Genomic DNA, 13,274 nt, shown 5'->3' on the forward strand with positions numbered 1-13,274 from the left:
GCCAGAGACCCTTTTTGTGACCGTCCTTGGGGGGGTCCCCATACAAGCGGTCAGGAGTCAGGAGTGTCCCCCCCACCTCACAGGGGAACCCCTTTGGAGCCGGCTGAGTCCTCTCCCCCAAACCCTGGCGCCTGCAGGAACTTGCTCTGAGTATGGAGTACGTGGGGGGCGGGGGACCGGGAGGGAGCCTCGAGGCTGGCCGTGGAGGTGCTGAGGAGCTGGGGGTGGGGGTGTGAGGAGGCGAATGACCAGGAACTGCTTTGGGGAAACCCCTCCCTGAAAGCCCCCTTTCCTCCCTGTCCCCAGGACAGGCCCAGCCTTCAGGCAGTCAGTCATGTGGCTGAGGGTAACAAAAGAGTTGCAGAGAGAGGGGCCAAGATCACTTGTCTGGCATTGCCAGGAGGGGTGGGATGGAAGGGAATCAGGGTCCCCGGCTGCCAGCGGGCGCCCCCCCCCACCTCCCGGGGCCAGCCAGTGCAGGCCCACTTACCTTCCCTAGCAGGGTCGCCCCCTCTCCATCTGGGAGAGGGCCCACCCTCGGAGCGCCTGTGCACCCCCCACCCCCGACCCCAGCATCAGCCCTTCAGGGTCGCTTCTCTCTCCAACCCCCTTCTGGGGCCACAACTTTCAAAGTCCCGGGGCTGGATGGGGCGACCCGGCGACTTTCCCTTTGTGGAACCCACCGAAGCCCCTGCCGCGCGTGCCCGCCGGGGTTGGAGTGTTGTGTGTGTTTTTTGGGGGGGGGGGGGAGGCCGGGTTGAAAAATCTCGGGGCGGCGCGCACACCCCCTCGGCGTGGCCGCGACCCCCCAGTCCTCGCCCTCCCCTCCCCCACCGGCTCCCACTCACTCACCGCTGTCCCCGGGCGGCCCCCGGGCGCCAGGCAGCACGTAGGCGGTCTCCAGGGGGTGGTAGGTGGGGGCCGGCACCCCGCTGCACTGGAAGCCGTCCCCTTTGATCTTCTTCACCAGGAAGGAGCGCGGCATGGTGCGGCCGGCGCGGCGCGCGGGCTTTCAGCACTGGACAGCTCCCCGCGGGCGGCGGCGGCGGCCCGGGCTCGGCCTCGGGCTCCGGGCTCCGGGCTCCGGGCTCCGGGCTCCCCGCTCCCCGCTCCGGGCTCCCGGCTCCGGGCTCCGGGCTCCGGGCTCTCGGCAGCGGCGGCGGCGGCGGCGGCGCGCAGACGGGCGGGCGCGGGCGCTGTGCGCAGCTCTCGGGCTGCCGGCTTTATATGGGACGCAGGCTGGAGGAGATCAGGTGGTCCCCGAGCAATGGAACTGTTCAGCGCTCTAATCCATCAAACGTCCCCCAGGACAATCGCTCCGCACACGCGTCCCCGCGAACCGGCGCAGGAGGTGGGGGCAGCCCCGGCGCAGCCAGAGAGCGAGCGAGCGAGCGGGGCGGGCAGGAGGGGAGAAAGTGAGGGCGAGAATGGCTCAGAGATAGAGAGACGGAGAAGAGAGGAGGAGGAGGAGGAGGAGGAAGAGGGGGAGGAGGAGGGGGAGGAGGGGAGAGGGAGAGAGAGAAATAGGAGCAGAGAGAGAGGAGAGAGAGAAATAGGAGCAGAGAGAGAGAGAGAGAGAGAGAGAGAGAGAGAGAGAGAGAGAGAGAGAGAAATAGGAGCAGAGAGAGCCCGAGATCAGCACAAAAAGACCCGAGAGAAGCAGAGAAAGAAGAGAGACAGAGAGAAGTAACCTCGTACACTCACACACACCACGGGAGGCAACCACACACACATACGCACATACACACACACACACACACACACACACACACACACACACACACAACACAGACCCCCCAGGGGTGCAAAGAAAGGCAAAGAAAAGTGTGAGATGGAGAGAGGGAGAGAAGCCTTGGAGAGGGGAGAGCGAGCCGTGGGAGCAGGCGGGGTCCAAGCACATGGGGACACAAGGAAGGGTTGGGGGTGTCGCACTAGGAAAAAGTGTGAGATCCACGGCAGAGACCCCCTCCGCCTGCGGTCCTGTCCCTGTCCCCCCAGTTCCGAGTGACCGATGAGGACACTGGCTTTAACTAGAGGGAGTCATCGCTCCTCCTCCCCTCTCTGTCTTCCCACCTAAGAAGCCCCCTATTGGGTTTGGGGTTCAACTTTCTTCTGCCAGAGCTGGAAAGGGGGGGGGAGAGCAAGTCTCCAGTCCTGCTCTGGCGCCCAGCTCAGGCGGGCACTGCAAGAGGAAGTGAAAATGGTCCAGTAATTAATTTCCCTGCTGCCGGGGGTGGTGGTTTTGACACATCCGAGGCTGTGTCTTTCCCTGAAGCGGGGAGCAGACAATAGAGACACGTGGACTGAGAAGGGAGAAGGGGGGCGGGCGGGGGAGCGGGGCTCCCGCTGGAACTCTGCAGGTCAGCTCCTTTGTCTCCGGGAGGATATCAGCACATCCCCACCCCCGCTCCCACCCCAGCCTCCCGCCGCGGGAGAACTCAGCCCCCTGCCCGGAGGCTACTTGGCCAAGTGCCATGGGGGTGGGCTGGCCTCAGCCAGAGTGGGGTGGCCCATGCGAGAGAGTTCCGGAACCAGACTCCAGGAATGCTGGCATCCTATTGGTTCCCAGCATGTGTTCTGCTTATGGGCTCCTGGGTGGAGGTGGGGGGGAGGGGGTGTCCAGGGCGGGCTTTTGGGATGGGGTCATCCAATGCTGCTTAGGAGGCTGGGGACCCAGAAAGGTCCAAGAGGTGTCCAAGCTCTCATGGTGACTCAGCAGAAATTTCCAGAGACCCTACTTGACCTTTCGGGTATCCCTAAATCAAGGGCTAGCCCCCGTCTTTTGCAGCATGGCATGGAGACCTCAGATAAAATCTGGACTGTGAATTTTGCCGAGACTGTGCATGGTCTGGAAGGACCCACACACCTGTCTACTTGTGTAATTTTACAGTTGTGTTTGACCTTAATATGTGTGCCCCCTGGCACCTTTCTTTTTTACCACTGTCACCAGGATTTGAGGTGACCGCCCCACCCCCACAAACCCATGGCCCAGCCCACTGGTCGCTACTCTTGCCACATAAGCCTGGTTTCAGAACCCTGCAGTCGCCCTGGGGATGTGGCCCAGGCCAGCTGGAGACAGGGCTCTGTGTTGGACTGTGATGTGCAGTAGGATGCACCTTGGGAGCTGCTCTGTGCCTCAGTTTCCCCATGAATGAAATGGGTGTGATCTAAGTGCAGGGTCTGCAGGGAGCCTCCTAGAGTCATGCATGGGAAGGGCTTGGCACAGTGCCCAGTGGCTAATCGGGGCTCGGCATATGTGGGTTTTCTATGTGCGGCTATGTGGGAGTTCCCAGACCCCACTTAACACGTGTACGAGGTTCCGAGAAATCAGCGGTGGCCCAGACAGCCCCTCGCCCTGGCTTCCGTGGTGCTGGTGTTCCAGGGACGATGGCTGGAACCCTCGGTGTAAATGCTATGCTTTCAGATGGTGTCTGGGGTCGGGACAGACAGGAAACAGGGTGAGTGATAGAGAAGAATGGTCATGTTCCTCGGAGGGGTGACAAACTGAGTCTTCAGGGAGAAGTGACATCTGGGAGGATCTGTCAGCCTGGGAGTGAGCCGGGGGAGATGCAGAGACCTCCAGGAGCGAAGGCTAAGCAGGACAGGGGTGGGGGACAGCAGGGAGGGGAAGAAGATGCCTTCAGACCGGAACCCTGGATCAGAGTTGGGGTGGGATGGAGAAATGAATGACTGCAGGGATGTGATTCAGCCTTTGACGTGGGTCTATTTCTTGGTTTGGGGAATAACTTACTCTGCTGTTTGTGTGGACAAATAATTAATAATGACTCCAATAATAGTCTTTTTTTTTTTTAGTTTCGTCTGGGTCCTGAGTGCCTAGGGCAGTGGGTGATATAGTCGGATGGCTGCTCATGGACACTGCTTGCCTGGTGGTGGTAACGCAGTCCAGAGCATCATGGATGTCGAAGCCTCACAGACATCACAGTGACCTGGGGACAGGCCTGGGACAGGACTTCTACCTCAGGTCTTCTCACTAGGCAGGATGGAGGGTTATTGTCCCCTGCAGGGACAGGTGGAGTCCCCTCAGAAGTAACCCTATAGCCTGTTAGGGTCAGGATAGGGTGAGATACGGGTCTGTGCCAATGGGCTGGATGTGTCATCAGACCTTCCATAGGGAAGAAAGCTTCAGTCCGGCTAATGAAGTTCACAAGTACCTACAAAGGCGGAGACCTTCCACGTGAGAGAAAGACACAATTTCATCATGAGCACCCAGAGAATGGGCTTTAGTCCCCCAGATGGCCCCCAGCACTGGCTTCCTGGTTTCAGACATTCACTCTTAGGAACTCACATCTCTGAGTCTTACCTGGTAAGAAGAGAACTTGGTTCAAAGGGATGTTGGCTGCGGCACCAGAGACGGAAAGCCTGGTGGCATATTCTGCAGCCATGAGAATAATCAGATGAAGGAAAGCGCAGAGAATTCCGGTGTGAAGGAGGCAGAATCCAGAAGTCACTCACAGCATGTTCACAACTAGAAATAAAAATAAAACAAACATGCACAGAAAGTAGAGCAGGAAGCTGGTAGGACAATGGGTCTCCCCGCTTTTCTTTGTGCCTGCCTTCCTTCCTTCTTTCCTTCTTTCTTTCCTTCCTTCCTTCCTTCCACCCTCCTCTCCCTTCTCTGCTCCTCTCCTTTCCCCTCTCCTCTCCTCTCCTCCCCTCCCATCCCTTCTCCTCTCCTCTCCTCTCCTCTCCTCTCCTCTCCTCTCCTCTCCTCTCCTCTCCTCTCCTCTTCTCTCCCCTCTTTAATGTGTGCCCATTAATTTTCCAATAAATTTATTTCATTCATTATTTATGAAATAAATATTCCATAAATTATTTTCATTCAACACTTATCTTGAGCACTTGCTAACTACTATCTGCCTCTAAAAAAAAAAAAGACACAATAAAGCTTTTTCTTTTTCCTGTTTTGCTTATTTGTTTTGGTTTGGGGCCACACCTGGCGATGTTCAAAGGTTACTTCTGGCTCTGCACTCCTGGTGGTGCTGAAGGGACCATAGGGGATGCTGGGGGTCGAACCCGAGTGGGCCACGTGCAAGTGAAATGCCCTACCTGCTATACTAGCTCTCCAGCCCAGGACATTCATTCTCCTGGTGGCAAAGTTCCTCATCCATGATAATAACTATTGCATCAGCGCCATTACCGAGGGTCTGAACACTTGTCTTTCACAGAAAGAAGCTGGTCTTAGCCAGGGGCTGAAGATGAAAAGGATTCGAAGTCAGCCTGTTTTCAGATGGAGTGCGTGCTCTGCTGTTACCCAGATGAACGCTTCTCTCTGCTCCTGTGTCTGCATCTGTTCAGAGGGGATATTGATGACTGAATGATAATGGGCCTCTGAAGAGCCTAGAGGAGGGCTTGGCACACAGTAACTTGACGTGATACATGTTGACTATTTTTGTTCCTTTTTTGGGTCACACCCGGTGCTGTTCAAAGACTCCTCCTGGCTCAGGAGTGACCCCTGGTGGTGCTTGGAGGAACATCTGTGGTTGTGGGATTGGGCTGGGATTGGCTGGACGCAGGGCAGGCCTGTTAACCCCCAGGACTATCTCCCTGGTCCCAGATGTTGACTGTTTTTATTCACCACCCTCTGATCTTAGCTTCAGTACTATGGCAGGGGAGAAGGGTTTGTAACTGGCCCCTTTACTGATGGGATGAGTAAAAGGTTTGAAGTCACGAGGTCTCTGTGCTGAGAATCCCAGGGGGCCCCCACACCCATAAGGCTTATTGGCCACCTCCCCTCACATGTGCGAGCTGTGGCCTCAGCCTTCCCTCATTTCCTCTGTTGTTCTCCACAGTTTGGCTCTGCCCGGCCCATCTGATCTGGTTCATTTCTGGTGTCTCGGTGTGATGCTAAGGGCTGGCAGGGCCACTCCAGCCTCACTCTGACACCTAGAGAGAGCAGGGCATGGGTCTGACTTGCAGTTTCTCTCCAGGAACCAGGCACCCCACTTCCAGCACCACCTCTGCTCCCTCTGTTTCTGGCCTCCACCATTCTTATCTGTCCAATGGGCCCAGCCCCGCCAGCACCATTGGCTGCATGGAGTTCACTGGCACTGAGTCCTGTATGCAGCCCAATGAAAAGAGTGCGTGGCCGCAAGTGTGGCCGTGCCCACCTGCTGGGCGCCTTCCCGGGCAGCCCACTCCCTCTTCCCGGAGCTTCTTTCCTGGTGTCTTTCTGCCAGGCCTCCTCCTCTGAGCCGCAGGAAGAAGGTAGGAGAGGAAGCACAGCTGGGTGCTGGGGTGACTCACGATGCCCACCTGCCCAAGGGCTCGTGGCGTGGCCTCAGGAATCTGATCCGTGCTGCCACGGCTCCTTGTCACTGGGGTCCTTCAGGAAGCCGTCCTGCGAGGTGCCAACGCTCTCCTGGGGTCAGGCCTATGCAGAAGGCCGGAGGTCCTGGGAGCTGGGGGACACCTGGGGGCAGCGGGGAGGAAGACAGAGTAGCCAGTGCGGGGTTCCAGGGTGAATATCCCCTGCGGGTGCAGCTAGGTGAGGCTCCAACGCCCGCAAGGGCTGAGAAGTTGCCGGGCCTCAGCGTCCACTGCCCACAGCAGAGCCCGCGGCGGCCCCTCCTCCGCGGCTGCGCGCTTTCCTTCTCCGATTAATGAGTACTTTCAGCTCTGGGCCGCCCGCCAGCGCCTGATGGACGCACTTTCCAGACATTTCCTCCGTTGGTTCGCTCCCTCTCCTGTCCAGCAGACTGGCATGTCAGGCCCATCTCACAGGGAAGGAAACGGAGCCGAGAGAGGCTACCGAGCTGGTTCGAGGCTCCCTGGGCAGCAGGTGGGGGAAGTCTTGGCTGCCGCCTGGACGGAAGCTGGCAGGGTCTGCTAGGATCTGCACCCCCACCGCCACCTGAAACGGTTGTGTCCTCTTTCCTTCTTCCTCAGCTTAGGATCTCTGAGCCCAGGTTGACTGTAGGAAGGGGCCAACTGGCGCTTGGAGCAGCGTCCCAGACCCTCCTTAAGGTCTGTTTTGTTCCATAGCATGATTACACTATTTGTGGGGTATGAAAAAAAATAGTGTAAGACTAATCTCCAATGACAGAAGAAACATGGACCAGAAGGATTGGTCCACAGTTGGAAGCTTGTCACTGTGTGTGTGGGGGTAGAGGGCAGTTAGGAAGTTAGGATAGAGAAGGGACCATGATGACAATGCTGCTTGGAAATGGTCACTCTGGACAAGAGCTGAGTGCAGAAAGGAGCAAATGAATATGATAACCTCTCAGATCCTTTATTGCAAACCATAATGTGAAGAAGGAAGAGGAGGAGGAGGAGGAAGAAGAAAAAGGAGAGGGAGAAGGAGGAAGAGGAGGAGGAGGAGGAGGAGGAGGAGGAGAAGAAGAAGAAGAAGATGAAGAAGAAGAAGAAGAAGAAGAAGAAGAAGAAGAAGAAGAAGAAGAAGGAGGAGGAGGAGGAGGAGGAGGAGGAGGAGGAGGAAGAAATAGTGGGGGGTGGTGTGGCAGGAGAGACACTGGGGACATCGGTGGTGGGAAATGTACACTGTGGAGGGATGGGTGTTGGAATATTGTATGGCTGAAACCCAATGAACTGTGTATCTCACAGTGATTCAATAAATAAATAAATAAATAAATAAATAAATGCATGTCTGCTGTGTTCCCTCAAAGCCTGCAGCCTCCAGGCCTTTGCACATGCTGTTTTCTGGCTCTGACACTCATCCTCTCTGCCCAGCTGATTCCTCATCCCAGCTCACAGCTGCAGCCCAGGGACTAGCCTGGGACACTGAGGCATGGGGGAAGGGGCATGTGCCCCAGCCTGAGGGCCGGAGTGACTGGCACTCACAGTGCCAGCAGCTCAGCGCACCCCTCACACGATGAGCTTCACTGGCTGTGAACTGGGCCCATTGCCTCTCCTCTTTTCCTGACGAGGAAACCGAGGCTCAGAGCAGTGTAATGACTTGCCCCAGGAGACCCCGCAAGGTGTCAGGATTCAAACGAGGCTCTTCAGAGGCCCAGCCTGGCTCTGAGACCCCCGAGTCTCCTCTTAGAGAGCCCAAAGGTGCCAATGCAGGGGAGGGGGACTCCTCCCCGGGTCTCTGTCGCTCCCCCACCTCCGCAGTGCTGGCAACTCCTCAAGGGTGTTGGGGGGATCTGCTCCTTCTGCTGTCACACCCCAACCTCCTAGACCATAGGAAGGGCTCAGTGAATACAGTGGTAACGCGAATGAATGAATGAATGAATGAATGAGGATCCGCCTTGTGGTCACATTCATCCGCCCTTGGCCTCAGCTTGGATTGGTTTGTCAACCCTCCAGACTTCCATCTGTTTCGAGGTGGGGGGCAGTGACCCCAACAACCCCCCACCGCAGTGTTTCTCACGCCCCAGCCCCTGCGCCTTACCATCTGAGCAGCTCCTGGAACCCTCTCGAGAGGCTTGGCAGAGAATTGAGTCCACAGGCTCCCACTGGTCCTGGGGACTTGGGCTGGGCCTCTAGGCAGGGGCAGAGTAGGGAGAAGCACCTGTTGCAAGAGGCCAGAGGAGACAGTTCAGAGTTTGGGCCTAAATCACTTCCCATCCCAGATCCAGCTCTTCAAGCTGTGTTACTTTGAGCAAGTTACTTTACCTCTCTGTGCGTCTGTTTTTGTCTTTTATTTTGGAGCCACACCCGGCAGTGCTCAGGGATTACTCCTGGTTCTGAGCTCAGGGATCATTTCTAACAGGATTCTGGGGACTGAGCTGGGTGCCAGGGATCAAGTCTGTGTTGGCCACGTGCAAGGCAACCCCCTGCCTGCTGTGCTTCACTGTCGCCCCTGTGGATAAGGGTGACTCCTCCGGCAGGACCTCCTGCCACCTCCCCTCCCCCTCCACAGCAAAGCCCAGAACTGACCCTGGCGCGTGCCGCAGCGGCTGTGCAAGCTGCAGAGTTGGCATTCCCGGGCTCCAGGGCTCCTGGCACAGGGCAATCACCCCCCTCAGCACCCGGCGCTGCCTCCTGCTCCGCCCGCTGCCCAGTGCCAGCTGGGAGCCATCAGCCTCGGGAGAAGCCGGGAGGTGCCAGGTGTGCGGAGGCCGGAGTTGGCAGTAGTGCCCCAGGCCTGACCCTGGTCTGGGTGTCCATGTGCCCCGGTGTCCCCCTTCCCAGCCTTCTTCTGGCTGCCTGGCAGCAGGGATGTGAGGACTTCAGAGCACACGTGGTCTGGGTTCAAATTCAGCCTCTGCTGCATTCAAACCTTGCTTCCTTGCACCTCTGCTCTGGCCCTCCCCTCCCCCCCTCCCCTCCCTTCCCCTCCCCTCCCCTCCCCTCCCCTGCACTTCCTTCCTCTCCCCTGCCCTGTGATCCTGGTCTGATGTTTCTGTAGAGTATGGCACAGGGCAATGTCCTGGCCTTGTCCTGGCAAAGTCCTGGCCAATGTCCTGGCAAAGTCCTGGCCTTGGGGACAACTCACTTGTGAGACTGACACTGTTAGAATGGGTCAGGCTCCTGGGCCTTTGGCCATGCTGCCTTTGGACACTGAATGTACAGGCGGCCACTGTGTGACCAGCACCAAGGGGCTAAGTGTGGTGGCTGCAAAGTGGATACTGGTTCCCTGCTCCAGCTGGTCCCCCTCTGTGGCGCGGCTGAAGGCATAGACGATGACTCCGATTCTCTGAGCCTTGCTTTTCTCTCCTGTGAGATGGGCATGGAGCAGCTCTAGAAAGCCGAGCGTGGCAGAGACACAGGTGGAGCCGGGGACAGGGGGAGCACCTGACCCTGGTGCCTGGAAGCCCCCCCAGCTGCTCTGCCTTCTCCAGGGGCAGGCTCCATGCCGGCCTTCCCCGCGTCCGCTGCAGCCGAGGTGGCCATGCTGCACACACTTAGCCCCTTGGTGCTGGTTACACAGTGGCCGCCTGTACATTCAGTGTCCAAAGGCAGCATGGCCAAAGGTCCAGGAGCCTGACCCATTCTAACAGCGTCAGTCTTACAAGTGACTTAGAGTCTTGTCCCCAAGTCCAGGACTTTGGCACGACTAGGGGCTTTGAGTTGCTCTCTCTGAAGCCTCCAGTCCTGGTATCAGACTCTCCTGCAAATTGTTCGAGCCTGCTAGTGGGCCTGGATCCTGATTGGCTGAGCAAACGCCTGTCCTGATCCAGAACTCCGGGTCTAAGACCCTCACATTGGCTGGAACCTCCTCGACTCCGTTCTTCTGGCTGCTCAGACTCCTTGGGGGGGGGGGGGGTCTGCAGATGCCCAGGTCTCTCTATTATCCTCATGCCCAGGGGTGAGAGGGCTCGGGGGCTGTGCACATGTGTGGCTCTGAGTACGGTGTGACTCAAAGTCCTGATGTGTGTCCGCGATATAGACAGAGAGGTGTCGTAGAGATGGTTTTGACCCATTGCTGCTCTCCCCGATCCCTGCATGAACTTTCTCTTATTCTTTTGAAAGTAAGGGCCCCAAAGGGAGACATTCTCCCAGGAATATATAAACAGAACTCAACAGGGAAGGACAATCCCCTTCCTCACTATGGGCATTAGGTCTCTGTTAACATAACAGGACAATTTTTTTTCTTTGCTTTTTGGGTCACACCCAGCGATGCACAGGGGTTACTCCTGGCTCTGCACTCAGGAATTACTCCTGCAGTGCTCAGGGTACCATATGGAATGCTGGGAATCGAACCCGGGTCGGCCGCATGCAAGGCAAACACCCTACCCGCTGTGCTATCTCTCCAGCTCCATAACCAGACATTTTCTATGCTTCTTGGTTTGCCTGCAGCCAACCATGAGGTTCCGTTTTCCTTTAGAGCCCCTTCCATTTTGTGCTAACTCTCATTTTACTGCCCCTTTTTTACGGAATCTCATTCTCAAAATGCCCCGGATCCCCCCCCCAACCCCACCCTACCTCCCCAGCCCCAAAGTACAGAAAATTGATTGCAATCCAAGAGCCTACTTTGGCTGGTAACAGTGGCCTGGAGCAGAGTGTTGAGATGGATTCTGGAACTGTGCTCGGGCCGTGTGGAAGACAGCTGTGATTAATTCCCGATGTCTGCCAAGACACAGCCAGAGAAATGCCTGCATGTTCGTGATGCACTTGTCTTCCTCTCTCCTGCAGGTGCTCCTAACCTGCGGTCCCTGGGCAGATTCTGGAGGTCCAGCGCGAACTCCGCTAGGGCAAGTATTACAGCTTTCGTTTTGAGGGTCACACCCGGCATTGCTCATGGGTCACTCCTAGCTCTGCACTCAGGAATTATTCCTGGTGGTGCTCAGGGAACCGTATGGGATGCCTCGTGACTGCCCTACCTGCTGTACTCTTTCTCCAGCCCCCCAAAGTATTTGAGCTTTAACTTATCTCCTCTCTCTCTGAAGTTGTCCTTCCTTCCATGCCAAATGCAGGTGATGGGAGCTAGAGTGATGACTCAGGGACTGAGTTCTGCAAGGAACAGGTTCAGGGTTCATCCCCAGCCACTGTATAGCTCCCTGAGCACTGCTGGGAGCAACCCTCAGAGCACAGAGCTTGGGGGAACCCCAGCACTGCCAGGTGTGGCCCCAATATGGCCCCCGTCTCTGATACAGACCCCAGAGGACAGTGGTATCATCAGGGCTAAGGTTTTGTCACTGAAAGCAATCACAGATTTTTTTTCGTTGCTTTTTGGGTTACACCCGGTGATGCACAGGGGTTACTCCTGGTTCTGCACTCAGGAATTACTCCTGGAGGTGCTCAGGGGACCATGTGGGATGCTGGGAATCAAACCCGGGTTGACCACATGCAAGGCAAATGCCCTACCCGCTGTGCTATTATTGCTCCAGCCCCAATCACAGATATTTTCTTAGCGCCTTACAGATATTCCCAGTTATCTTGAAATTTTATTTATATGGATCTTGATTTGAAAATCATAACAGTCACGTGTTGAATCTTGTGTTATATAATACGTGACAAAGAAGCCCGTGTATTGCTGTGGTGCAAATATGTTTTGAATATTTTGATAGCCGTTTTTAGCATAATTGGTTTCCTTTGTCATGTGGTTGCCTTTGCCATATCTATTCTATTTGAGAGACTTAAAAGCACCATTTGAGTCAGGAGCTCGGGCGTCATCAGATAGCCTCACTGGGGCTGCAGGAACGCTGAGGTTACAGGTGTCCCCTCGGTGGGTTTCCGGGACTCCTTTGACCTCTTCTCAAGGTCTCTCTGAGTCCCTGATCTGGGCAGAGAGCAGAGGGTGGGATGGAGTCCAGCCCACCCTTAGGAGAAGCCCTCGCATCATCACCAGCTGCCTGAGACATGGGTAGAGTGAAAGCCTTTTAGTTGCTGGAGGCGAGGTTGTGCTGGAGAATTTGTGGCTGGGTTATCGCTCAAGAGCTGTTAGAGGTTGCTGTGTTGTAGCATGAGACAAGGGAAGAAGCTTGAGGCTGGAAGGAAGTCAATTGTTTTTTTGGTGTTGGTGGGGGGTGGGGGAGATATTCAGCAATGCTTAGAGTATACTCCGGGCTCTGTGCTCAGGGATCACTCCCGATGGGGCTCAGGGAACCATTGTGCCAGGAATTGAACCCAGATTGGTCACATATAAGGCAAAGTTCCTGCCGGCTGTATTGTTGCCTCTCGGATGGAAGTTCTAATCATAGAGCATCTCAGATCAAACCCCCCTTAATGAACTCACAGCCTTGGCCTCCAGGAGTCCGGAGCACAGAAGGGAAAATAAGGGAAACTGGGACTTCAATTCCTTTGTCCTGCTTTTTCAACATGCAAGGCCTACCACCTTCCTTTAGTTTTCATTCCTTCCTTCCTTCCTTCATTCACTCACTCACATTCACTTTAGGGCCTCCTCACTGTGATGATGTGCTGGGACCTGCCTGGGCTGGGCATCTGGCAGACGGGGAGAGATCAGACCCAGTCCTGCCTTCAAATGGCACTGGCCCACGGATGCAGTTCCCCCAGCAAAGAGGAGTCCTGGAAGCCCCTCCGAGGAGGTGACGTCTCAAATAAGTTAAGACTTAGTAGGTCCCTGGGTGCTAAGGAAGAAAGCCCTGGAAGCAAAACAGTAGGTATAGAATCGAGGGAGAGTCAAGAAGGCCCAGAGAGGCAGAGCATTGAGTTGGGTGGGGGTGGTGGGAGAGGTGGGAGATGATCAAAGGAGTCACACAGGAAGCTTAGAAGACAGACTGGACAGTGGCCCGCTGTGGGGAGGGTAGACCATGGGGCCTCCACTGCCCCATCTGTTGGTGGCACTCAACTGTGACTCCCATCGCCTGGGGAAGTTCAAGGTCACTGCATGGGATGGGGAGGTGAAGACCAAGGTCACTGCATGGGATGGGAAGGTGAATACCAAC

At 56.3% G+C, this 13,274-nt stretch overlaps 1 protein-coding gene across 2 annotated transcripts in view; it reads right to left on the reverse strand.

Moving 5' to 3' along the window:
* Positions 1-13,274, reverse strand: part of SCRT2 (scratch family transcriptional repressor 2) — a 240,779-nt gene that overhangs the window by 11,532 nt on the left and 215,973 nt on the right. The window contains exon 2 of one of the 2 annotated variants that reach the window (XM_056107861.1): positions 853-1,067. In XM_056107861.1, coding sequence (XP_055963836.1) covers positions 853-985 — 133 coding nt within the window. In that variant the 5' untranslated portion in view covers positions 986-1,067. Of the gene's footprint in view, positions 1-852; positions 1,101-13,274 lie in introns of those variants that run through there. The other variant, XM_056107860.1, reaches the window with a different exon arrangement.

This window comes from Sorex fumeus, unplaced genomic scaffold (assembly GCF_029834395.1).
Source record: "Sorex fumeus unplaced genomic scaffold, SorFum_2.1 ptg000178l, whole genome shotgun sequence".
NCBI classification, from domain to species: domain Eukaryota; kingdom Metazoa; phylum Chordata; class Mammalia; order Eulipotyphla; family Soricidae; genus Sorex; species Sorex fumeus.